This window comes from Lissotriton helveticus, chromosome 7 (genome assembly GCF_964261635.1).
Source record: "Lissotriton helveticus chromosome 7, aLisHel1.1, whole genome shotgun sequence".
Lineage (NCBI taxonomy): Eukaryota > Metazoa > Chordata > Amphibia > Caudata > Salamandridae > Lissotriton > Lissotriton helveticus.
In genome coordinates, this window is record NC_136068.1 from 452,913,319 (window position 1) to 452,940,573 (window position 27,255).

The window sequence follows — 27,255 nt, forward strand, 5'->3', positions numbered from 1 at the left end:
TTACAAGGCCGAGGAAGTCTATGGCGTCACTTCGTATACAAACGGCGGCCTTCCTCCACCTCCCCTCTCTCTGCCCCTCCTCAGCCCCCTGCCTGCTGCACCCCGTCCCCAACTGAGGCCCCGGCTGGAGGGGCACAAAGGCCGGAACAGGCCGCAGCCGGGGCCTCGAGTAGGCCACTCTGCCGCTTCCCCGCGGCCGCCTCCCTCCCGGGGTGCCGTTCTTACCTGCTGGACGGGGGTGTTGGGCCCCGGAAACCTGCTGGAGCCGTTTCGGTAGGGTGAGGGGGCCAGGAGCCGGAGCCGGAGGCGGGTCCGGGTGGAGTGCGGCCGCCGCGCTGTGTCTGTGTCCGGGCTCCGGGGGCGGGGAAGGAGTGGGGAGGAGCCGTAGGAGGAGTGGAAGGCGGGGGACACCATGAACTTTCCAAAGGCGTAAGAGAGAAGGGACTTATCTGGGCCTGTTCCTAATGGTGTCCCCATCCCACAAAGACAAGCATACGCTTATGATGGATGGTTAGTCCTGTGAGCTTTATCCTTGATGTATTCTTATTGATTTGGAAAATGTTTACTTGTCATGGGTGGAGGGAGTTAGTGTCCACGCTTAAGTTCTTGCTGTGATGGGCAGGTCGCTGATTTCCGTTTAATGAGTCAAATGGATTGCTAATAACGTGCGTGGGGGGAAGAATATTTACCATTTACTAAGTGGAGATTCCCCCAGGGACGAGCATTTGATATGATATACCATGTGAGTAAGTTTCCCCACCTTGGCCCAATACACCTTCACGCATGACTCAGATGGAGACCCACACACAAGGGCGGAAGGTGAACCACCATCTCGTAGGTTCCCTTCACACACAGTGATTGGAACTGAGCAGCAACCTGTCTTTGTGTCGGATCTCCTCGCGGAGACGCACTTCGCTGCCTCGGAGGTGGCGGATACTGGCCTTCATCTCCTTCATCTTGACTTGCATCAGGGCGATGATGTCGCGCTGCTCGTTAAGCTTTCGCAGCAGCTCCTCGGCCGTGGTACCCGAGGACAAGGAGTACGAGTGGTCCGCGGAGGCAGCGCGGGCACAGGCCGGGGCCCCCTGGCGAGCATCTTCAGGTGTGCCCTCATCCTCCCGCACCAGCAGCACCCTGAGGGGCCGTGATGGAACCGTCCCCAGTAAAGTTGCTTCCTCGCCTTCTCCTTGCACCGTTAGGTCGATTGGGCGTGTCTCACTGTCACCCACAACCACAACTTCCACCTCATGGGGCTCGTCATGCTGCGACTCTCCTCCGCTGTAGAGCAGGGCTGGGGCCGCCTGCTGCTGTGGCGGGGGCTGCAGGGCTGGCTGTTTGCGTCCACGGCCGCCCCCACGGCGGGCCCGGCGCTGCTCGTTCACCCCTCGCAGAGGGAAGATGGTGGGCACGCGTAAACTGTAAGTCTTGCGGCCGCCGGGGAAATGCAGGCTGCAGAGTCGATGGCCAGACGTGGGCTGAAAAGTGCTGAAACAACCGCTGACGCCCGCGCGGGACACATTCTTGAGCCAGAGCCGACGCAGCTCCGGGTCCTTGGGGAAGGTGTAGAAGTGCAGCTCCCTGTCGCGGTGCGAGTCAGAAAGGCGGGTGCCGGCTCAATGCCGGACCAGATTCGGGGGCGTTCCCGGCTTTCGGCTGACGTCGCGTGACGTCGGCAAAAGCCAAAGAATCGCGGGAACGCCCCCGAATCTGGTCCGGCATTGACGGACAGGCCCCTCGTCCAATGGCTAGGCTCCATTTATGGAGCCAGCCAATAAATGACGAGGGCCGACCCAAAGCCACACTACAGATCTCATCAGGATTTCGCCTGCGCGAAAAAGATGCGCAGAGCGCATCTTTTCGCCAGGCAAAACCTAAAAAGGGGGTAGTCAAACAGAGCTACCATCAATTGCTTCGCTGAGGGCATCTCTAAGGAAGAAACTATGGGAACACAAAAAACCCAACATGGAAAGCGAATGTCTCAAAGTCTTTTACTTGCTCAAACAAAAGAACCCAGCACGACTGGAGATACATAAACCAGCTGAGCAATCGAGGACCCACGAGAGAAAATGGAGTTGCTGAAAAGGATTGGGTGCTACTTGTGAAGCAGCTATATGTAACAGCATCCATTAACAAAAAGACCCAACAAGTGGTAGGGTGGACACAACAAAGCAAGCCGATCTAGTCAGCACCCACAAAGATCAATCTGCGTAACATTTTGGGCTCAGGTGCATATCCAGGGTTTGGGGAATACCATGTTTGTTTTGTTCCATTTTACAAAAGTATAAGGATTCGCAGGAATTCATCGAGAAGTGAGGCTCAATGGTTAGAGCGGCAGACCCTGATGCAGAGGTCTAGCCCGGGACCAGGGTTCAATTCCCCGCCTCGGCGGGTCTTGGGCTCAAAATTCCACGGACCTGATAATTCTCGCCTCGGTGCCTATTCCAATCATGGGGTCCCACTCTGCAACTCTGGGCAATAGCTTGCTTAATCTCCACAACGGCCCCCACAACGCTAAGGATGCCTGGCCTCCACCTTGGGGGTGCCCAGGAGTGGACACCTCACAGGGAAAGCCAGGATGGGTTCCACAGCGGTATTCGTACAAATGCCTTGAGACCCTTGCGGGTGAGTAGTGCGCTATACAAGTATCAATTTACAATCGATGTTCATGAGGCAGGCGCCTGAGACTCGTGGCCACCAGATGCGAAAAATAGGAAAGCCGGGGCCAGTGAATGCAGACCTCGTGAGATGCCAGTGTTACAGCTATTGCCTCCAAGAACGGATCTCAATGAGACGGTCCGCAGGGACGACCCTTCCCACAGTGTTCACCTTGGAAATTGGAAGGACATTTACAGCTCTGGACGTCCTTTTGGTAGTTAGTGCAGCGCAGGCTTTGCGAGTGTGACCAATAGTTGTCACTCCTTCCTGACAACACACGTTTGATCGCCTATCCTGTGTGTACAGTTTCCCTTGAACTCCAGACTCGTGTTTAAGGCAGAGGGGTCAGGGAGCTTCGGATCTATGGCTGTGCGACCTCTGCACAGCATATAAACTGTTTACCACCGCTCCTGCGCCCGGTAATTTAAAAAAAAACTCCCTACTGTCCTCCGGACACTGGCAGTCGTGACTTTCGCATAAACAGGAAACAGCGGTGCGAGAGGTAGCAGAGCAAGGGAGAATCGGAGCAATGGAGAGGTGCACAAGGGACTGCGGTTATGAGGCAGACAGCGCCACCTACTGTCAGGCAGAGAGACGAAGAAAGCAAAGCGGAAAGTCAGGATGGTAGACAGAGCCGCGGTGGGAGCGTGTGAGCAGATACTGAGGTATTAAAATAGTTATGAGCTAAGCTCTGCAGCACTACCTTTAGACGCCAAGAACACAGCGGGTACAATAGCCCTGATTCTAGCATTCACGTGCTTCCGTGGCCGTGGAATGTCTGGGTGCTTGAAGGGGAGGGAGGGAAAGTGCAAGTGCGTGATAGGTGCGATGTGCCGCCGGTTTCTCTGCTGAAGGAAGACAGGAGTTGGCGGGCGCAGACAGGAGACATGCACGCGTACGGAGTGCACATCTCCTGTCTGCGCGTGCCACCTCCTGTCTCCCTTCGCTAAGGAAAGCGCAGACTATAGAGTCTCGCTAGCGAAGCAGCTCCGCTGCATTCGCACGCGAGACCTAAAAAGGAGATTGCCTAAAGCCGTCGAACTACAAGCTTATTGCCCTGCTCGATCTGGAAGCCAAGGCATATGCCTGCCTACTATTGGAAGATCTAGAGAAGTGGGTCGAAGAGAGAAACATAATACCCTTGCACCAGACTGGCTTTAGGTCACAGGCATCAACTATGGATAATGTTCTGGTGCTAGCACACCGCTCAGCCCAGGCAATCCTGAAGAATCATCCCCCGCTCTTCTGCTGCTTCGTGGACTACAGCACTACCTTTGACAAAGTAGTAAGAAAAAGATTATGGCGGAAGCTAGAAAACTGGGGCATTCCATCAAATCTCCTGAAGGCAATAAGTTCATTATACAAGGACACCTGGGTGCCGGTCAAAACAAGTGCCCGCACAGTTTCCCCAAATTAACCACGGAGAATGGGTTGAAGCAAGGATGCGTGCTGGCCCCCATCCTCTTCAACTTATACACGGCGGATCTGGGGGAGGCCCTAAAAGGAGCCAGTTTTGTAGCCCCAAGATTAGGAAGTGTGAGGCTGCTAGTTCTACAGTATGCTGACGACACAGTTATAATGTACCATACGATGGTGGGCCTACAAAGAGCCCTAAACAGTTGTAACATCATTAACAACTTGATAGTTAATCAAGGAAAAACCAAGGGTATCATTTTTTAATCCTACCATGTGAAAAAGAATGCACTGTGGCAACTGGGAAACGCGCAAATCAATACGGTGGCCTCATACAACTACCTAGGGGTCTGGTTGACGCAACGGGGAAGGCGAACGTAAACCTAAAACAGCAGAGCTCTAAGGCCAGCAAGGTTACATATCTATTAAAACAACGAAACCAGCACTTGATCAGTCCGTCCGCCAGCCCAATTCTGACAGTTCTAAGAGCAAAACTCCTTTCAGCAATTAGCTACGGCCACCTTGCCTTCCCCGGGAAAATGGACGCCCTCCTCAATTCAGCCCAAGTCAAGGCATACAAGTCAGTGCTACACATACGGAGGACAGCAAGAAAAGCTAAGGATATTAAGGGCACCCGCTAACTCCCAAATAAAAATCACCCGAGACCTATTTTTGAGGGGCCAGGCTCGGCATGGCACACTAGTCTACAAAATGCAATCAAATTAATGAAGATTGAAGAAGAAAGCATACCGCGGCTGGGGATCCCCCTGAATGCCTGGAAGAGAGCTGTTAACAAACAAGTGCGCGAAATCTCCTTCGACCTCGATCTTGAAACGCTCCGTCGAAGCACTCATCTAGATCCGTTGAACAATTCCTACACGGCAGGAAAAGCACAACCCTACTTAAGCGAGGCTCTCACCACACAGGCCCGAAGTAAAATCTTATTCATGAGGCTGAGCACGCTTGGGATTCCGGATTTCAGTCCTGCATGGGCCCGAAGAGGGGAATACACAACTTGTGGGTGGGAATCCTGGCTGCATCTCTTATGCTGCTGTCCCAACCTCAATAACGAATGCCGGCGACTTCTGCGCCCGATCGGCTTCAACAAGGGTATAAAGTCTTGCAGCGAAGCATCTGCCTTGTGTTTTTCAACCACTAACACAATGACTAGCGAGATTGGTGAAATTTATCCATCAAATCGTGATGGCTTTAAAAGCTGCCTATCGAAAGACGAAATGCATGGTAAACTCTGCGGTCGAATGCAGATGGGACCACTCAACGATGCACCAAGGACTGTGCACTTCTTGCACTCCCCCAAGAGAACATTTTAACCAGAGAGACACTTAGAGCGCCACAGAGGGCAGTTCAAGAGCTCTGTAAGGTAGATCAACTGCAGGGCACAAAACGGGGGCTTCAAGATCATGTCCAGAAATGCCGGGGGAAAGCTGACTACACTGGACTCGGGAGGGGGGCTAACATTTTACCCATCGCAAAAGTTTGAAATCACTGTTTTTAGCTTTTATATACTGATTGTTTTTACTGTAAAGATCTTAATTAATTATACAGTCAATAAAGTTTACAAATATCCCGTTGCACAATCTCTACCAAGTCTGAAACCCAGGTCTGTCTTACCCATTGCAGTGCAATTAGGATTAGTGTCATATGTGACTACACCTGTTAATCACTAGAGGTATGAGGAGAATTGGTGGAAAGGCGAACACAAATTTCCTCCACCAGTTTATCGACATGGCATTTCCCAGTGAGCGGTGGTGTGCCTGGATGCAAAGTGTAGCATTTTGTGTTTAAATCCACTTCACCTGTATCCCATTGCAGTATTACCATTTGAAGCACCTTTTGAATTGGGTCCCACTTGCGTGAGACAGATGCAGATCTGCTTCATTTTACACCCCTGTCCGGTGGATTGCCGATATGGGTATCCTGCTGTGGATGACCTACCTCCATATTTACTGAGCTAGCTTGGATAGTGCATACACTTTTCTTCCTCCTCCTTTGTGGAGGTAAAACGGTGTTTGTGTTGTGCATTTGGACTTGTACAGTCTTCCCCCACACCTGTGTTTTTTTAAGGATTTTAAAACTAGGTAGACTGTCTTGAGGACAGTTGCGCAGGACTGCTTGCGCTTTCGATAGTCCCCTGATAGTGAGATCCCCCATGTGGAGTCCATCTGTGATGCTCACAGTTGGGTTTAGTTCCATGAAGGGTCTTTCCCACGGTTAGGTTGTCTTTGTTCCAGCAAGTCATTTCTTCCTGTACATTATTGAGGGGATTGAAAGTAAACGCTAATGCTACTAGCATATTATCTGTCTCTCAAGGACTATTCCATTGCAGCAGGACATTAGAGCGGAGCAGAACTTAACAAAACGATACAGTTTTAATTAGACGCAATCTGAAGATCTGTAAATAAATATACCGCTTTTCCAATAATTGCGTAGGATATCTTATTTACACTCCAAGATTAGTTTTTGATGATTTGTTGCAAGTCTAGCAGTGAATCCTTATAGGTCGGAGTCGAATAAGTGATTTATAAAGAACTTTAGACTGATATTTTCAGGTCTGAGCAGACTAAGGTCACTACCAGGACCACTTGCGACAGAACATAATGACATTATCTTATAAAGACAACTTCTAATAACATATACAGAGTAAATTTGTACACAAGCTCTCTTGATGTGTAGTTATCGTTTGCTAGATCCAAGGAATGCCTTGACTGTAGCTATGAAGTTTAAACAGTATGCCCGTCTTTTTAAATAACTAGGAATGGTTGGATGTCGTAGAATATATAAACAACCATACATAGATTATGTGTCCACAAACTGTTGTTGGATTATGATTAACCTACAGAGCGTGGCCTCGTCAAATACTTGAGCCGAGAGAGGTGAGGTCCAGCCCTTGACAAGCAATGGTAAGCATGTTTTCTTCTACCACTGCAATTTAAAAGAAATGGATGTCGCAAAACAATTAGATGCAGATGTATTTTTTCTTCACTTATTGTTTCAGATGCCGTAATGCATCATGTTTGTATCGAGGATCCGAATACGGATATAGCAGAATTTAAACTGTATGCATGAAATTCTATGTTTTGCAGTGACAAAGCCGTGTTTGTCTAGGTCCTGAAGAAAGCTAGGGAGAATTATCCTATTAGCTGAAACATGTTGACTGTTGAAACAGTGATTAATTCATAACTGTTTCTTTTTCACTTTCACACTGGTTTAAGCAGGAAAACAAATTAGAGATTATAATAAAGAGAATTCTCTACATACTCCATCTTGGTTGTCTATCCTATTTTAAATCACATCCTTTTTCATTTTTCTTGCACTGCACTTGACATATTTCAAAAAATATAAAAAGAAATAGTCCCTTCTGTATCTGTTGTCTTTTGTGAGAACCGCACAAGAGGATACAACTCATTCTTTCTGTTCCCCTCTGGGTTTGAGGAGGGACGCGAGAGAGTTGTTTGGAATCCCAGATGATGACACCAGGCACTTGAATGTGTAATGATGGGACACCAGTTATCACGAGGTGGTTCTTGTTAACCCCTTTTCTATATTGATCACTTTCTCTGCATCTTTTTGTTCTTTTCGACATAACTTACACTAGTCAGCACTTCAGGCTGTTGGTGCCTTCAGATTGGTTTCTTGAGGCACATTTTTCAGTCCACGGATTCCTTTGTGTTTTGAGAGTATCAGAATTAGGGGGATTGAATCAGTTATGGTCTTTAAACTTATCCCTTGGACCCTCCATTTTGTATATCTGCACGGGTAACTCCCAGGTGGGGAAAGCACGGCCAAAGGGGAAACTAGTCGGTGATGTGCACAACCGCCCCCGTTAGGCTGACAGGAGCCATGGGCCCTTATTTACTGTGTGCCTAGAAGCACCCAGCTCATCATCCTTCATAGCCTGGCTGCTGTAAGGGAATTTAAGAGCAGCTGAGATCCTACCGCCCCGCCAGAGGAGGTTCGAGACCCATGGATGGCGGCAGGGCAGGCGTGACATCACTCCTTTGTAAGTCACACACAGGTCTGTCGCCGGTATAAAAGCTCCATTCCAGCAGCCAGCACGTTTCTCAGAGCTCGTCGTTCGAGGACCTGGTATCTCACACATCATTCAACCCTTGCACCAACTCTCAACCTAAAGCCATCTGATCAGCTCCCCCCAAAACAATCCTCATGTATGCCCCCCCTCAGACTGCCTGCTAACTGATGAACAATCTAAACTTACAAATCCATTGGCATGGCGGAGAAGCGCGCTGGAGCATGAGGAGTCACTGCCCTCAACAGAACACCTAAAAATGATCAATTATGGACCACGCCCAACTCTGCATCATCAAATGAAGCCACCTGCCCTTCCTGCCTAGTGTACCCCAAGCGGACCCCACTCTCGTACAGCACTCAGTTGATCTTGTTGCTAGGTGTGTGCTCTCTCAGTACAGATCGACTAGGAACGGTCTATAAACTCCAGAAGGCACACGTGCAGAAGGCCCCCCTTGGGTATACTCGGGGGCACGAATGCAAAGGCCGCCTTGGAAAGGAAGGAAGCAAGCAGCACTTAATTGACATTCCTAGCTAGCGTACACCCAGCCAGCACTGTGGCAATGCTTCGTCGGCCCCGATCCCAGGCCACTGCGCTTCAAGGAGGACTCTCAGGCCAACAAGCCTCTCTCACCCGGCGCTGCCGGAGCCCTCAGCCGAGAATGTTATATAATCGCGTGAAAACCTGGCCCCTGTTTAGAAGCTGCTGCCAAGTCCATCCATGGGTCAGATCTGTATGAAAGGGCTTTACTCTGAGTCACCCCGTCCTCACACCCTGCCTGCTGCCCTTGTGGCAAAGGCCCAACTCTTTCGGAGCGGCTTCATCACTCCGATGAGCAGACAAAGCAAGATCTTGCCATCTGCTTAGTGGAGACCACCCTGGGTGCAAGCTCTATGTGCACCAGAACTTCTCCCCGCACTACCAGGTCACTATCGGGGTCGACTTTGCCTTGAAGGTGCTGAACTGGAACCCAGAAACTGTGGTGAGACTGCAGCTGTGGGACAATGCTGGTAAGTGATCGGATAACTACCGAAAATCTGTCCTTCTAGAACCCGTTTAGACACCCAGTGCACTCTTTCTGCATGCTTACCTAAGGCTAGTTCTCGGGCCGTGGATGTGACAGCTGTAGGTGAAGCAGCGGGCTGTCGCCTAGACAAATTGATTCTGGGCGTGAAGGTTTCCCCTGCCACAAGCCCACGCTGTGTCCCTGACGAATTGTTACAATTGGACACCCCTTAAGTCAAAGGGTTGAGACACGGGAATTCCGTGTCCCTGGTAATAAAGTTTGTTTGCCCCTCCTAGGAGTTTGCGCCTTAGTGTGCGCCGAACACCGGATGGGGTATGTATGGTCCTGATGAATGCTGAGCTGATATGGCTCATGATAGCAGAAACATGTTGACCAATTTGTAAAAATCTGCAGGACACGTTTTGTTCTAATTAACTCAACCATTCCTTTGTCCATTTCTTCACTGTTTTTAATGGAACACTAGGGAACAGCTTTTCCTCCTTTTAACATCACTTCTTTACACTGTATAGCATCAATTCACTTACCTGTAAATAAGGACCCAATGAAGACGACTGGCTACTGACTTTTGTTGGTGCCTGAGGGTTCTTTTTTCAGAGTGTGGATTGACTCACCCAGACTTTTCATTAGAGCTATTGCTGGTGGTGGTGAATGATCTTGTTTACTCACACCTTTTTTTGATTCCTCTCCTTGGTCACTCTTACGCTGTTGTTATACTATTTTTAAGGGGTATAAGAGTGACATCCTGACCCTTTCTCTCTTGTAGATGGACTACCTAAGTCTATATAAAAAATAAATTTAAAGGCTGGAATTCTTCAAAAGTCCGCCGAGAGGTCTATTTTGATATATTTTAGAGTCTAGTAATGGGGACGTTACTTTTTAATGTGCCTGTCACATGTAACTGGTGGTCTCTGCAGTATAATTGGCATAGTTCTATTTTATTATATGTCCTCCACAGGTCAACATGTGCTATAGCACCTTGTTTAGCATCAGAAGATGTCAGGAAAAAGTGTGATCGCGAAAGTTTGTCTAAAAGTTTGTAATGCTGGTATTCTGCGTACAGTAAAACGCTCCCTGTATTACAAAAAAAATCATCAATTTAATAGGAAAGGTAAGTTATGTACCACCGTGGTGAATATAATTCGTAGTAATGTCTCAAAGAAAACGTCAAAGTTTTAATAGTTCTTTGCGGCTTCTACAAATGGAACTATTCTATGCGTACAATCGCACTATCTGTTCCAATCACTGCAACAGGTGTGCCTGGCATCATTGCCATTACTGACGTAACAGATGAGTCCTGGGTTTAACAGCAGATCCCAGACATTCGCTGGTCTATAGTATTGGCGTAGAAATGAGCTGCCAAATATTAGTTCAGATGTTAGCATCCCCACTGCTTTCCAGTTGTTAAGTAAACACAGTGGTGTCGATTGAATGTATCCACCATCAGACATATGTGGCAAACGTGTAGAGGTTGAGTGTGAGCCGACGTCCCGGCAACCCCAACTGGAACACGGCCCTTCCCCGAACCTACCTCCTTCGCTGCCACCGGGACTGTATCCCCGACACCAGAACGCCATCACCAGGACAAGACTCAAAGCTCCAGCCATAACCCGGAGAAACCCGCCCTTCTTTTTCCCACAGGGACCAACCAGAACACCGGGTCTGACGGACTCAAGTCCCGCGGACCGCAGAAGCCCCGCCCCTAAGGCAGCGACAGAACAGGATAAAACGGCGAACCAGGAAGTGAACGTCGTCGGAGATTCGTGGCAGGACCCTCGGACTGGAGGCGGTGACGGAGAAGAAGCTGGAGACGGAGAGCAGACGGGCGAAGCAGACGTGTGGACCGAGGAGTGGTGGTGTCCACTGGAGGTGGCTGAAGAGCGGCCGTAACTCACCTGGAGAGTTACGGCGGACCACGTGAGTGCCTTAATCCTTCCTATTTACTGCTCGCTAGGAGTCCCTGTAAAATCCCTGTACATATCTCCCCATCTCTTTAGAGTCACGTCCCCTGCACTGTAATATATCTGTAAAGCACCCCCCTGCACACCCGGCCATTCCCTTCACGTTCCGCCTGAGCACCCTTTCTTCGTACCTACCTGTGTTCCTACCTCCCGCTTCCTCCCTTCCCTCACTGTCTCTTTCCATCCCTTCCCCCACACACCCCGGGTGACGGTGAACGGTACAGAGTGTCCTGAGACCAGGAGAGGACTAACGGTCCCTTGTTTTCTCTTTTGCTTCCTACCCTCCGTGGATCCTCCACTTCACCGGAGCCGCCGTTGGAACACCCGGAGCCGGCGAGCTGCATTCAAGACCCGGAGCGGATCCCGTACCTCGAAGCCTTCTTTGTTTTACCTGTGTCTCACTCTGTGACTATCTGCAAATAAACAGCCAGTATAGCACACTATATACGGCCTCCTCGCCTGCTTTTCCGGCCCGCTGCACACCCTTCCTCACATTGAGTTGCATTCACAGGGGCAGGTTGGGGCTGCTGCCACTAGGATGCTCTAAAATTAGAGTGTCTGGGCATAGTACAGTGCTGCAAATGCACACGGTGCACGGGGATGTACGAAAAAAATGATACCGAAGTGATGGTTTTCACAGTGCACAGCGAAAGCAAGCCTAGGTTCACACACTGATGCAAAAGCTTTAAGCAAGAAAGTGTGCAACATGTACTTATTTTATTTAGGTTTATCAATCAACTTTGACCTTCTAAATTCTGCAATCTGGCTCCCTGTCACGTGGCTCCTCATCAGCCAGTCATCTTTTTGGTCAATTTTTGATCTTGTACGTTAATGGTCCTGTGATATGGGACTACAAGTCACAGAATGCTACTGGGTGTTTGTTTAAAACATTGGAACAGCCGAGAGGTGCTACTCTTGCCATGCATTTGTGCCCTGTATTGGCACTTATTTTTACACACAAATAATGAGGGAATGCTCATGTTGCTATTGGCTGGCTGACAATGGCTGTATCTCAGAACAAGCATTGAAAATACAATAGGTCTCGCCTTTAAGTTAAAGCCATTTGCTTCGCTAATGGTATTGTACAGCAAAGCAAATGGCTTTAACTTAATAAAAGGTGAGACCTATTGCATTTTAAATGCTTATTTAATTTGCTGCAGCGTGTCGTCCACTGTAGGGCCAAAGAGGTGCTCTCCTGTGAAACGTGTAATTATGATGCTGGACTACACCTCGTTTTTTAATCCAGACACCAGCAACCAGGAATGTCTCTCTCATGGTTGTTCCCGAGGCCAGCTGACTGCCCACTGTGCCTGCAGCATCCATTTCTGATTTTAGGCATGCGTTGGCAATTGTTTTCCTTCTTCTATAAGGGAGGCTGCTCTCTTATGGTCCTGCATGGGGAGGCGTTTAAGAGTTCTCCCACTTCCTATTGTTGTTGGTGGGTGTAGAGGTTCAAGAGAGCATTGGATTGGCAATTGTCCATGAGTTGCTGTTCTCCTCTCAACCATTCGACCTACCATTTTCACCCCTTCGTTCTCATTCTCCAGAGGTGGATGTTGGAACATTGGCCCTCTTCCTTGCAGTGGCAACTATGATTGAATTTGCCACTGCATTGCCCCCGGTTTTCAAGGGGCCCTTGGTAGAGTGATTTTATTGTGTCCTCCAACATCTGGGTTCCAGCCTTACATTTCTCCAAACGCCTCCCTTGACTGAATCAGGATGCTTGGTAGCAGAGTGAAATCGTGTCCCTTGCACTGTGAGTGTAGTAGGTGCTCTAGCAGAAAACATAACATGCATCTTCACCTAAAACTGCACCCTGTAATTAACTGCAGCCGTTTTGCTCACCATGCTGTACATCGCAATGTTGTTGGATGGAGTTGGGCTGTAGGGATAAGTGTTGCCTCCCACCTCTAGTGAGTGTCTCGTGATCTTGCCATGGTTTGTCAAGGCTTTCAGGACCTCTCAACCCTCCACGTCCTCTACCCCGAAGAAAAATCCTGTTCTTCATACTGGAGCTCAGGGGATGTGGGTGGTTCCACTGGGCTCTTATCCCCGCCCTCCCAAGGCATTGAGGGGATTCAGAATGCTGGGAGGACTGCATTGAAATCCTCTTTTTCTGAAGGATTGCCTCCATTCAGCCGTAAAGATCCACTTTGCTCAACTTAGAGCACCCTTTTCTTCACATCAAGTGTGCTAGACTGCCTTTTTTTCAGGGCCTTGGTCCCCCCTAGCTATCTTTCCGTCCCAAGAGCTTTTCAGAGGCACATCCTCCATCGATGTCCTTGTGATAGAGAGGGGCTCCTTTTGCTTAGAGGACTCTTCATTGCTAGGTTTTCGGATTTGTCGCAGGGTGGAATTTTTTTTTTTTTTTTAATGGTACCCAAGAATAGTTTTAATGTTATTTCTCCTTGTGCTTCTTTGCCCGTTAGCTGGGTTCTGCCTCAGCGAACTCTCCTTCGGCATCATACCCTTCAGTCTGAGTGACCAGTGTCCGACGTCCACGACTTCATTTAACTACCAGAGATCCCTCAGAGACAGGATACTCATCTGCACCTGCATGGTGTGCCTGCCTCTGCTTCTCCCTGGTCCCTAAGGTCTTAAATTGAAATTGGGGCACATGATTCACAGCCTTCGCAATTGTGATCTCTAGGCATGAAGAGGTTACAGACTTTGTGGTGGTTCTTTTGAGCCAACTTATGATGGCAATTGGGGCATAATCTAGAGGGTGTATTTTCTCCCTCCTCCTGTGACTCCAATTCCATGTCCGTGCATTCTCTGACCATGCAGTCACCCACCATACGATCCACCTACTTTTCAGTGATTTCCAGTTTTTTCTCCCTGTTTTTTTTCTCTTCCTTAGACCGGTGTTCTCTGCGAGTTGTTCCTCCTTCATTTCTATGACAGTATCGTCTTCCTTCACACTTATTTTGATGCCTTTGGAGCGTCGGCTGTTGCTTTGAGGCCCAATGGCAGAAAAAAAATATCGGAAGATGCTGCCATAGACAAGGTCTTTCATGGCGCATGTGATGTCACAGGGGGCGGATGTAGTTTCGAAATGTACTAGATGATGCCTCGGGAAGGACTTAGAAGAGTATTCTAGACCCAACTACTAGATGGTGGCAAATCCAGAAAAGATTCATGCTCAGGAATTGCATTCAGGGAAAACCTTTTGTCAAAATGTTTACCTGTGGGGAACTACAGGACTACCAAAAACAACCCCAAAACAGATGTAAGGTATAGTGCTCCTAAATGCAACATCAAACTTGATTAACCGGGATTAAAGAGTTGTTTGAAGAATGTATTGGAGAGTTCCCAAAAGAACCATTTGTGAACTTGGCAACTATTACTATGCTAAAGGGACCAAACGTAGCAGCTAGCACCAAATGGCATAAACTCAAACCTCTCGCAAATACTTTATTAAAGGGTCAATATTCTACACTGAAAGGACCAAATGCCTCTAGACAACAGACCGAGAAGTCCGCAAGCACTCCACTGAGTGTGAGGTGGTCTTGGGGCAAGCCTGGAAAATGTGCTCCTTTGGCACACGAAGTGCGTAAAGTTGGCCCATAAAAGACAGACTAAATTCTCTATAGTGGATAGAATGGCTGATCGCGGCCCAGCTGTGCTTATAGAATGGAGGAAGTGGAGCCATTCACTCCCAATGCATACAGATGGAGAAATTCCCAACTTGCAAGGTGCTTCTGGCCAAGTAGCCCACCACCATGACCCCTGTAAGCGGAGTCCAGTTCCAAGCGAACCTGGGTGACCACAGAATTACCAGTGGTAAAAAAGCCAGCATTCACTACAGATAAATAGGCCAGAGGTCGGGAAATAGCGGAGAGTCACAGGCCAGGATCCCTCAGATTTGGCTAGCAAGGTACTACTGCCGAGTTCTTAATCAGATGGCCAACAAACAACATGGCAATTAAACACCACTAAATTCTTAGTGGCGGATGTGGCACTTACTGCGGGACAGGAAGACGCCATAGGGTGCAAAGAGAAATTTCCACCTATTTGATTGCTGCTACTAATTTCTACGCTGAAAAAGTGCACCCTTTGGCGCTAAAGTATCCTTAATGCAAATACAGTATTTAAATCATAAATGTGATTGCCTGTATAATACGGATTAGCATGAAAATTTCAACAAATTTGTTTGTGCTCAGGATGGTTGCCACAAATTGCTTCCAACGGCTTCCATTACAGACTAATAAATTAAGCTGTAGTTATTTTTCCATCCTCTGCTTTAGAAGTACAGTTTGCTGACCGAGGATTAAAATTATGGACAGTTTGGTGATGCTGCACCATCACTTTGGTTTGTTATTTAACTGCTATATAACTGACACGGACAATCCAGGATTCCTTCAGGGAAAGTTCCCAAGTAGTATTTACGTTAATATTACACAACCAATTGTGGCATTCAACTGCCAGACCCTTCATATCCTTGTTTTGCATAGTTGGATACCTGATTAACACACTGGGAAGAAGTAGCTTGTGTCTCCTATATTCTGGATGGAGCATCCACCTGAAGCAGTAGTACAAAAAGGGTGCAAAGACGACCAGGATGTAACAGGCGGCAGCCCAAAAACAGAAGAAGTCGACGCTATAACAAATGTAGGCTGGGGGTGGTAGCACTTAAAATGTAGAACTAAAACTTGATTTTCTGGAGCACTTTGGTCAGGGGATGAAAGGTGTACAGGAGTCCAAGTCCCAATGTAGACAAAAGGCATCTAAGAAAGACTGCGTTGGGAATGCCAACATGCAACATTTGTGACACCGCACTTTCGCTGGGATGGCAAATAGATTGAGCCAGGTTTATCCCCACTGCTGGAAGACCGCCAGTGCCACTTAGAAGTGTTACCACAATTCGTGATCGGCTAGGCACCATCTGCTGAGTTTATGGGTACCCCTAATCAATGAAAAGCCCCGAGCATTCAGATACTTGCAAAGGTCTAGAGCCTTCTGGCACAAGACCCAGGACCCCAATCTGCCCTGTTGGGTGCAGTACCATGTGTTGGTCGTGTTTTCTGAGAGAATCTGTACCTGCTCCCCTTTGATTGTTGGAAAGAATGCATTCAGTGCCAGACGACTTGCTTGTAACTCAAACAGATGTTGAGGCGAGCCTCAGCTGGCGAACAGAGTGCACCAGATCTCCATCTCTCCCAGATGGTCTCACCAACCAGGAATGATGCATCCATCAGGACTTCTTTTTGGGTGGGGGTGAAGTCTGAAACAAGTCCAATTGTAGTTGACCGGCCACCGTTGTAGATACTTTGCAGTCTCCTCAAACACCTGGATGGAAGCTTACAGACTTCCTTGGTGCGGATCCCACTGGGACTTCAGATCCAACTGCAGAGCCCACGTGCCTTCTTTCTTGCGTGGTCCTTGAGCAGGATGCAGGCCAAGAGGTATCAGAGTCAGTCTCACTAAGATCCAGGCCGCGCAGGCTGAAGCATCAGGATTAAAACCAAATTTCCAGGAATCATTGAGGGGGAGGAATAGCTTGGAAGAGCAAGTATCCACAATGGCTTAGATGAAGGGAACCCGCTGTGAAGGAGTCAGGTGTGACGCCAGCACATTGATTAAGAAACCAATCAAGTCAACTGGAGATAGTCTGTAACTGTTTGAGGCGAGCCCACCTTTAGCAACCAGTCATTGAGGTATGGAAAGGTTGGTGTTCCCAATGTCCACAGATGGGCTTCGATCACCATCACCTTTGTGAACACCTGAGGAACACTGGTGAAACCGTAGGGGGGCATTGACAACTGAAAGTGCTCTTGAACTTCCTTTCTTCCTTCCAAGGGCTGAATCGCTTTGGATTCAAACAGCCTACATCCATCAAAATGCATGTCCATATGTGATTGATGGACATCAGTGAAGAACCCTGTGGACCTAATCAAAGTGTGGCGCCTAAGCACTACCCTGGTTCCCACTGTTCTACCCAGAGTCTGTAGTGTCCAAACTGGACTTTAATGAAAATGTTGCAGCAGTCTATCCAAAATAAACCGCTGGAACATTTGATAGACTTCGTGAAAGACCACCAGTAGGACACCTGACACTTTGTCCGATAAGGAGTGAGAGTATCTACCCAGGAGACATGATGTATATATCGACCTGAGAACACAGCTAGTTGAAGAAAAATAAAATGTTGTGAAAGCCTCAATTCTCCTGGACTCTATCTGGAGGAGTGGTAGGGAAAGCATTTGGGTTTACACGAATCGTAGGTTCCTGAACTACAAGCCTCTCCGGAGTGGGGTATTGTAAAGTACTCCTGAGAATAATCAGGCTCAAGATGGGTCCCAGAGTCTAAATGTATGCAGCGGAATGAGTGCCTCAGAATATGCAAGAACAATCATATCCTCGACTAGTAATGGTGATGTTAGCATGGTCAACGAAATCTGTCATGTCAACAACTGTGATGTTGTACCTGGCCTAATTAACGGATCCACGTGTGTTGGATCCAGAATCAACTGAATTGGAGCCCAACTCAGAACCTGCTTAGAACGAGGTCTAAGGACACAGTTGGGGTCAAGAACGAGTCCACTGACAGTAATCCAGCTGGAGGCCCACTCAGATGTGTAGAAAATTTAACGAAAAGTAATAGCGGTTTAATGACAGTTAAAGCCCAAGATCTGCATCGGTTGCTGACACCCATGCACACACACATCCAGGTGAGACAGAGCAGCATGAACTAAAACTAGGCCACAGGACGCCCCCTGTTGGCACATGAGGGAATTGCTATGCAAAAGTTTCCGAATCCAGTCTGATGCCTGGGGGTGTTAAAAATGTGAGGAATCTGCGGTTAGAATCCTGAACCAAAACAAGTAACTAGAAATTCCTAATGTCAGTGTGTCAGTTCCCATTTTAGAGTATCTCTTGGTCTCAGAAAAACATCTGCATTTTTTATCGAAACCTGTGCTTTGGCATGCATTGTTAAATAGTGAACGAGACAAGCAATTCTATGCAAAACGTTCAAGGTGGGAACGTAACCAAGTGAGCATCAGAAAGCACTAGTATACAATGTCCCTGCATGAATTGTCTCCACAATAAAGCTACTTATCCAAGCTGCTTTTCTAACGTCGTCAACAACAAAACATCTTGTGGTTTCAATAATGCCCCATTATTTATGGTTTTATGCTATTGACACGGTTGAGACTTTGAACATCGGCCTATACTCAGAAGGCCCTGCAGCAGGAAGCAATTCCCCAAGTTTAACGAAAGAGGCCTATCTGGAGCCTATCTTTTCTGTTGCTTTGTAGCTTTTATTACTTGGTTATGATCTGTATTAGTGTTTACTCTTTAGCACCTGCGAAAGAGACAAACTGATATGTAGTATCAAATTAATAGTATTAAATCAAGGGAGGGAGAAAGAAGCTGAGATATATTCAGGTTCCAAGCGAGAATCAATCATCAAGAGAGAATGGATAACGTGTACCTGTATAACCAGGGTCAGGTATGCTGGCCTTCTTAAAAACCCTCACTCATGTACAAAGGCGGTAGGGTGGTATATCTTGACTATCCACCTTTTATTCACGCGACAGCATCATCGTTGTTTTTTTTTGGTGTATGCTATCCTCCACCTGGAGGTAGACATTCTGGTAATACAGTAGTGATCAGTGATGAGAGTGCTAGAGTGAAAGGAGTTAAAATTGCCTACTTCTCCAAATGTAAAACTTCTTTAATTAGTTGGAGATGTGGAAATGTAAAATCAAGGTAGTGCGTATGAAAAGTTACTAATCTAACGCACTGCTTTGTCCATGTGAGCGGTCAACATGTTTCAGTCCCATTCGGTGCCCAGCCGGGTCGGGGGGCTTTCTTCAGGACCTTAGGAAAAGTGAGGTACCGATTACAGAGCGAGCAAAATTTGCAGGAGCAGACACAGACAGGCCTTAATTACTAGCCCGCCGGTCCCCCGAAGAGGCCCGCAAAAGGGAAGACAAGTTATAGGTAACAATAACCAGTAACGATGATAGAAGACGGGTAAGTCATTGACCTACCCTTTCAGGAAGCTAATCTAGCAACCTCACTTTTCCCGACCAGGCTGGGCACCGAAGGGGCTGAAACATGTCAACCGCACACATGGACAAAGTAGTACGTTAGATTAGTAACTTATCTTCACACGCCCTACCTTGATTTTACTTTTCCAAATCTCCAACTAATTAAAGAAGTTTTAAATTTGGAGAAGTAGGCAATTTTAACTCCCTTCACTCTAGCACTCTTTCATCACTGATCACTACGGTTTTACCAGTGCGTCTACCTCCAGGTGGAGGTTAGCATACACACAAAAAAAACAATGATCATGCTGTCACGTGAAAAAAAGGCGGATACTAAAGATATACTGCCCTACCACCTTTATAAGTGAATGAGGGTTTTTAAGAAGGCCACCATACCCGAACCTGGTTACACAGGTACAAGTGATCCATTCTCTCTTGATAATTGTATCAAATTAATTAACACAGCATGCAATACAACTTGAGAGCGAACCGAACACAATAGAAGAGCCAGAGTTTCGTCCTGCATTTCTTTGCGCTATCACCTCATGTTTTGAATTTCAATTCAGAAGGCAGCTTGGTGCCAGTACTAGAACCACAGACATCAAAACAAACCATGTTGTACTTTGAACTACGTGGAACGGTAAAGTACCAAACTGTCAATTGTGTACCACTTCAGGTATGATCAGCACACTCTTTGGCAAGGCTTGTCATGCCAATAAAAAAGCTTGAGGGTGTTTCTTTTAGGAGAATTTCCACTGAGGCAGCATTGGAAGGGGCTTACACCTCCACTGGCTGTGAAAGAAGCTTCATCAGCCGCTCTTTTCTTCTTACTGGGAGGCGAGTGACAATTAGGCTACATGGGGTCCCTCAAATGCCATTGCTTTGAAACCCTTTTGCCTCAGAATCAGAGTGTGTGATGATGGCTACGGAAAAATGGTAAAAGCACCCCTGCACTTACGAGCTTCAGTCCATAGAATATGGAATAATCATGCAGCCTTTTATCACAATGTCATCTCAAATATTAGTTCAAAGCATGTGGTATATGGACAGCCACCAGGACTGCTAGGGGGAGCATTCCACGTGTTGGAGAAAGGGATCGGTGGGGGATGGTCTGTATCTGTGTCCGCAACTCACTTAAGTGCATCAAATAAAAAATTATAGATCAGACCCAGTGTTCCCATGCCAGGCAATTTTATGTGCTAAATCACCAAGGCTCACGAAATCGGAAGGAACGATATTCTGGAAATACAGCTCTAGCAGACTTATAATCAGTAACGAAGAGGAGAGTGGGTTCAATAGGCGACATGACACAGGTGATGTCCTTGGCAGGGGATAGATATTCTTATAACAGCAATTATTTCCACAAAGAGGGGCACAACAAGGTGTTACAGAGATTTTCCTGCAGGTTAATATGTTAAGTGCATTTCTACCACACTAATAACCTCTATGCGCAATGATCTTGCATTTAAGTAACAGAAGTATACACAATGGTCTACATGTGATAAACATCCACATTTTAAATATATTAATAAAACACCAACAGCAGTATTAATTGTTTCTGGAAGAGAGACACTTAACGTTGCTACACTCTACGCACATACCTCGAAGGCCAGGGCTGTCTTATCGTATGCATTTGGCACTCTTCGCTGGGTGGCCCGTGCCACAACTGGACCATTTTGCAAACTTGGCAGCGGATTAACGTTGGGCTGTGCATAGGGACCCAGGAGAGTGCCCTTGGGCAGAGCTTGTGGCTTGCAGACCTGCACGTAGGGCACAGGTATCATGCCCATGCGGCCGTCTGACCTCTGCGCCGTCCACCACTGCTCCTCCGGCTTGGCCAGCACTTTCAGCACCTCACCCTTTTTAAAGGGAAGGTCCTCTTCATCATTGCCTGAAAAGTCATACAGAGTCCTGACCCACTCTCCTCCATCATCTCCATCAGAGGGCGGTCTCAGAGGCACCCCAGGACCCCCGCGTGGGGGCAAGCTCCTGGAGACTGGCTCAATCAAGGTAGTAGTGTCCAAATAGTGAATTTTGTAGAACTCCAAAAGGGAAGGCAGGCCATCAAACTCCTGATCTCCAATTTTCAGTCTGCCTGGAACACTGTTAATGATGTAGTGTGATACCTGGTGGGCAGAGAACAAACATAAGGAATGTGGCCAACATTAAGAGGGCAAAAGCATCAACATGGCAAGAAATACTTTGCATAGTGTTCTTAGCCCTGGAGGAAGATATAGAGGTCTAAATCGTTCACCTTGTGGGGGGATTCAGCGCCAAAGGTGAGGTGGCAAAACATTTTTTCCAGGAACGACTGTATATTTTCAAAATAAACTAAAGCAAAGGTTCTTAACCTTTTGAACTCTGTGCCCCCCGCCCCCCTGAATTTCTGTAAATTGCATAACTAAAACAAAAGGTTAAGAACCTTTTTACCTGTGAACCCCCACTGAATCATTACTTGAATTCGGGTACACAACCCTGTGAGTCATTAATCGTCAGAACCCCCGATCTAAACAATTTCTAGCTTACGAACCTCAAAACAATACACAAATACGCTAAATCTTGAAATGTTTTGTTTAATTCGCAATCAAATATAAAAAAAAAAAGTTTACACATTTTTCAATTTTGCTGCTTTAATTGCACACTTTATTGATTTAAATATTATTTCATTGTCTAAAGCAGTCGTCGACACCCTAAGTAGGCCTCTGAATACAACTTCAGCTAAATGGTTCTTAAGCTGAGGCTTACAGGAAAGGGACAATTTGTGGAGGGCGGGGAGCGTTGTAGAACCACTTTTACTTTAGGAACCAAAAGACGAGTTTTTTTACTAGCAGTTCGCATAAGAATACCTTATTTTTACCATGCGCAAACTTCAAAATTAAAAATAAATTATAAAAGCAGTATTTTTGTACGTCTAATCATGCCTTTCGAGGAGTAGGGCTCCTTTACACATCAATAACCAACTACAACTTTCCAGAACAAATTGTATTGACGCTTCTACAACTTTGGGTAGACCTGCAAACCTGAAGGATACCGCCGTAACAAATGCTTTAATACACATCTATTTTAGCACAAATTAAACATTTAACTTGCAACTTCTGCTCCTATTTCGGCGACAGCAAGGTCACTAATGTTGGTGACTTAATAGAGATGAAAAATCTGAGACCTACAACTAACTGTCCAAAATGTACACTGAACAATTCATGGGCTACGTTTCTATGAAGGAAACAGCTCAAAAGGTAAAAAATAAAAATTAAAAAAATCTCTCCTGCAGACCGGTATTAACCTTGACCTATACTACTAGGACCGGGTCCAATGGATCTGAAATTGGTGCATTTATCTTTTAGACATTTCACAAGAATGTGACTACAAATGAAATGTTACAGAAAGGTATGTCAGTTGATTTGTATTGTAATTATGTAGCGAATACTACCCTCGACGAAGTGTGGAAGCGTTTTTTAGCAAGTAGCATGCTACTCGGGAAACCAATGAGGATTAGTGGTGAATTATTATATGGAGACGACGTTAAATTAATTTGAGCAGTTGACGCAAGTTTGTTGCATGGGTTGAAAAGAATAGTGGAGGGATAGAAGAGGGACAGGTCTAGTAAGTGTTTTTTGGGGGGTGTCCAATGCAGTAGGAGGTGGTATGGGATGAGTAAATTGGGAGGTGCCACACAGCTATTTAAGCAGAAATGAGCAGTACTAACATATTTCTGTACTTCCCAGGGTGAGCAGTACACATTAACTAACTTACTTTTTTGTTCTCACTGACGGACAGAACGAAATCCCCAGGACAGGTGGTACTGTCCCTCACTAGGAAGGTGCCATGCCGATGCCCTTGCAACATAGCAACCGCTTCTTGTCTGCTCAGCTGGCCGAAGTACCAGTCATATTGATCCCCGAAACTGGAAGCCATTACGGCGGCGCGGCAGTGGCCCTCCACTCGAATGCGTCCTCCTTGCGAGCAAAAATTGGGCGTCAACTGAGTAACAGGATTCAATGACAGTCTGTGAACAAAGTGCACGAGGTTAAAAGAAAAATAAGGAAGCTAAATAAAACTCCAAGCCACGGCGACCACATTGCCTTTCGAGTTTAACTGCGCTGCGGTATACAACTGTGGGTGATAATGTTGGTAAATTCGCAAACTTTCTTGCTAGTGACACCCAATACCACTACAGTCTTACTTCAGACCACAGGAATACTACGTATTTCCCACCCGCACTGTCCCGTGCCAAAATAATGTCCACACTGTAATTCTCTCTCACTCAAAACGGCAAGCACACAATAAATAGTAAGATATATTGGGTTATAAATACCTGGGAAATTGTTTTCTTGATAACTGGCAGGTTAGATGCTTTGACTTTTTAAGCTCTTGGCACTTACAGAAGCATGTTTCTGGTGAGCAAAAGGAAACCGCACACACCTACATCCGGGGGTGTAAGAAGCACCGTTTCGCGATTAAGGGATCTATGGATCCTTTCAGGCTTTTGAATACTACCTCTGCCTACTAACCCTTGAGGTAGCGCCACGGCGTTCGGTTTACACCCGAGTGGCACTCTTAATTTACCGAGCAAGTATTTAATTGTACTTTAAATATAAAATACATAATGGAATGACAGAGTGCCTTCGGTGATCTAATGCTGCCCATAGGCCACTGTAAGCGTCTTCCAATACTGACAGCCCCCTGGGGTGTCGTCTGGGATTTTTTGGTACCATTGGGGTGCCTCCAGAAATCTTCTACACGACTGGGTCCTTAACTTTACACGACTGAGTACAACTTGCTTCACAAACTGCACAACGGGCTCGTGTCAGCTTGTTTCAGCAAAAACCCCTCAGCAGTGTTTGGTGTACAGTAAGTACCTTTGTCTGTCTTTAGGTGCCTGTCGCACCTATAGAAGATCTTCCAACTAAGTGAGCACACTTCGGTAGCAGATGGTCTTTAACAGGATATAAACTATTTAATGCATTACGGAATGAATGGTTCCTCATCACTGTGGGGCGTCTAATTCGATTGGGCGTGTCCACAGTTATCGCCCTCGCTAGGGATGATTCCCTTATCCTAATGGGCGAGGAACCCTGTGCTCTACTACCAACGCACTGGGGGTGCCTCTGCAGCGCTCTTGGCTGACTGACACACACACACCATCCAGGTGCCCCGTCTATCTGAGTTAGCTGCGGCGCCTCCCTCTTCCTACCCACCAGTCATCGACGCTCCCCTAAAATTATTCACAGGAGCACTGATTTCTGCTGTGGCTCCTCCCTGTCTCTAGAGGTCCTTCCTTTCACCCCTACGGTGTCCGTGCAGATCCACTTTCCGTACCTTGACAGCCTCGGAGCCCTTGGGGCTCCTTTCCCCACGGTTCCTCTTTCAACACCGTTGTGGTTGCCCCCCCTCTTCCTGGGGGGGCTCCCCTTACCCCGACAGTGCTTCAAAACTCTCCCCTCCCTTATCTCCACCCCTTGCCAACCGGGACGCCACCTACTACGGTGTCGCTCCCCTCTGTGCCTCCTCAGCTGGCGCTTCTCAAGCCCGCTTTGCTTCCCGCTACCTGCCGTAGCACAAACTTTTCCAGCAATCCCTTCTGCAACAGGGACAAGATGGCGGAGCGGAAGTGACGCGCATTTGGGCGGGCAGCAGACTTGAAGCGCTCAGGAAGTGAGATTTCAGCGGACAGTCGTGGACATGCAGCCATCTCTGTGAGGACAAACCCTTTCAAGATTAGCAGAGAAAGTATAGGCTGCACAAAATATAATGCAAACAGTACGGACCCCACTACATAACCAAGAGGCATACTGAAATATAACAGAAAAACAAGTATGAATAGCACAAAACGCAAGGGAAAATACAGGTATAACACTAGCTCAGAAATTCCGACACCACAATGTAGGGGGGCAGACCTAAACAAAGCAAATACAAAGGATGACCCTAAAACCCGTCAGTAACAAAAAAAAAAACACTAACACAGTAAAATAGAACACAATCATACAAGCAATAGAAAAGGAAACAGAATTTCACTAACCAACTATAAAGCAGAGAAATCACTATTTACATGAAAACGTTGCAACATCATACTGTATACACTCAAAATGTTAAGCACACGCACCAAAGAAAAAAAACAACACTAAAACAATAATATAAAAACACTATTAAAAACGATCAAATTTCACTATACTAATTCACCACTATTCCTTTATAGGTTCTGGAGAACAAAAGCCGAAAAAGGCTTCAACACCTCATCAGTGGTAGTAGGCGCTACATAAATGCAACCATTTCCCTCTTCTATCCCTCCATTATCCTTCACAATCCAAATAACTGACTAACGTATTGACCACTCAAATTACTTTCCTTTTATTTTATTTTACAGAGTTTTATATAGCGTGAACTTGACCCGAAGGCATTGGGTATCAGAGCGCTTTACATAATAATAATAATAATCACATTTATAAAGCACCTGGTTACACTAGACTAGTGTGTCCCCGCGCTGCGGAACCAACTGCACTAGGCATCTCAACAGGGTAGGCTGAGACTAAACATAGCAAGGGGGATCTAAACAGAGGGAAAGAGGTATGTTTTCGGTTCTTTACGAAAGACAATCTCAGAGACCTCCAACCAGAGGCTCTGAGGAAGTTTGTTCCACTGCTGAGCTGCCAAATAGTGGAAGGAGCGGCCACCCATCCTTACTCTCCTGATGGTGGGGACACACACCTGCCCTGTCCCGCTAGATCTTAGTTGCCGGGTCGGGGAGTATAGGGAGTTAGAAAGTCATGCAGGCAGGAAGGGCCCTTCCTTTGAATGATCCGATGACTAACACACAAAGCCTTGAACAGTGCTCTCTTCCTGATTGGAAGCCAGTGCAGAGAGGCTAAAGCCCTCTTTGAAGAGGCTCTTTTAGGAAGCATTAAAACTAGACGTGCTGCTGCGTTCTGGATACGTTGGAGTCTCTGCATGCATTTAGCAGTTGCACCCAGGTACAATATGTTCCCGTAATCCAGACGCGATGTCACCAGGGAATGCACCATGGTTTTCCTGGTTACAATAGGCAGCACATCTAGGATTTTCCGGAGACCTCGCAGGATTCCAAAACAGGCGCCTGCCACTCGCCTGGTATGGTACTCAAAAGAGAGCTTAGTGTCCAACCATACCTCAAGGTTCTTAACTTGTTCACAGGGTATGGGGGTGGGTCCCAGAGTCTGGGGCCACCATGCCGATGACCATACTGATGGTGCCTTCCCTATCACAAGCACCTCGGTCTTGCTGCCATTCAGTTTCAGGCAGTTGTTAGCCATCCCAGATGCCAGTTCTTACAGGTAAGTCATGAAATAGAAGGCTGCCTTATCCTGTGCCTGTGTAAGGGACACCACAAGTTGAGTATCATCGTTGTAGGACACAACATTGACCCCGAATCCTTCCGTAATCTCCTCCAAGGGAGTGACGTAGAGATTAAACAAAGTCGGACTCAGAGAGGACCCCTGTGGCACCCCGTGTTCCAACTTAATATCCTTGGAGTAGTGAGATCCCTGCGCCACCTGGAAGCTACGCTCCGACAGGAAGGATTCCATCCAGTTCAAGGCACTACCTGCCACTCCTCCTTTCCTAAGACACTGCAACAGGGTGTGGTGGGCAACACTGTCAAAGACGGCACTTAAATCTAATAGAATTAAGGCCACCGTCTGTCCCTCGTCTACATATTTCCAAATGGTCTCTATGGAAAGGAGCAGAGCCGATTCGGTAGAATAGAGGGCCCGAAACCCCTACTGAGTAGGGTGAAAGAGATTATGTTTGCAGATGTGTGCCGTTAGTTGGATATTTACTACTTTCTCCGCAACTTTCGCAAAGTATGGTAGCAGAGAGATAGGGCGCAGATTATCCAGATGGTCCATACTAAAACGAGGTTTCTTTTGTGGAGGTAGAACAACTGCTTCTTTCCATCTTTTAGGAACTATTCCTGAGGTGAAAGAGAGTTCCAAAAGGTGTCTTATACAGGGATCGAGAGTCTCAATACTCCCTCTAAGCACCTTAGGGGAAGCGGGATCTCTGGGATAATCCCTGGGACGCCGTGAAGGCACATTAGCTGATCTGCTCCATACCTGTATAGAGGCCACTCCTCGCCGCTCCCGCTTCGCGGGAGCCGCTTCGTGGGAGGTCCGCCCACCAACGCTGTTT

At 47.1% G+C, this 27,255-nt stretch overlaps 2 protein-coding genes across 2 annotated transcripts in view; both read right to left on the minus strand.

Annotated features, from left to right (window-relative positions):
- Positions 1–24,705, minus strand: part of LOC144768598 (adapter molecule crk-like) — a 52,617-nt gene extending 27,912 nt beyond the window's left edge. Inside the window, exons 1-3 of the mRNA XM_078652395.1 lie at positions 23,408–24,705; positions 22,846–23,098; positions 20,694–21,218 (exon numbers count right to left, since the gene is read on the minus strand). Coding sequence (XP_078508521.1) covers positions 20,694–21,218; positions 22,846–23,007 — 687 coding nt within the window. The 5' untranslated portion in view covers positions 23,008–23,098; positions 23,408–24,705. The remainder of the gene's footprint in view (positions 1–20,693; positions 21,219–22,845; positions 23,099–23,407) is intronic.
- On the minus strand, positions 612–14,117 carry LOC144767026 (THAP domain-containing protein 11-like). Its single transcript, XM_078650672.1, has 2 exons — positions 13,913–14,117; positions 612–1,612 (listed from the first exon to the last, which is right to left on the minus strand). Exons 1-2 carry the CDS (start codon positions 14,115–14,117, stop codon positions 846–848), a joined length of 972 nt encoding a protein of 323 aa, XP_078506798.1. The 3' UTR covers positions 612–845.
- Positions 24,706–27,255: the final 2,550 nt, after the last annotated feature.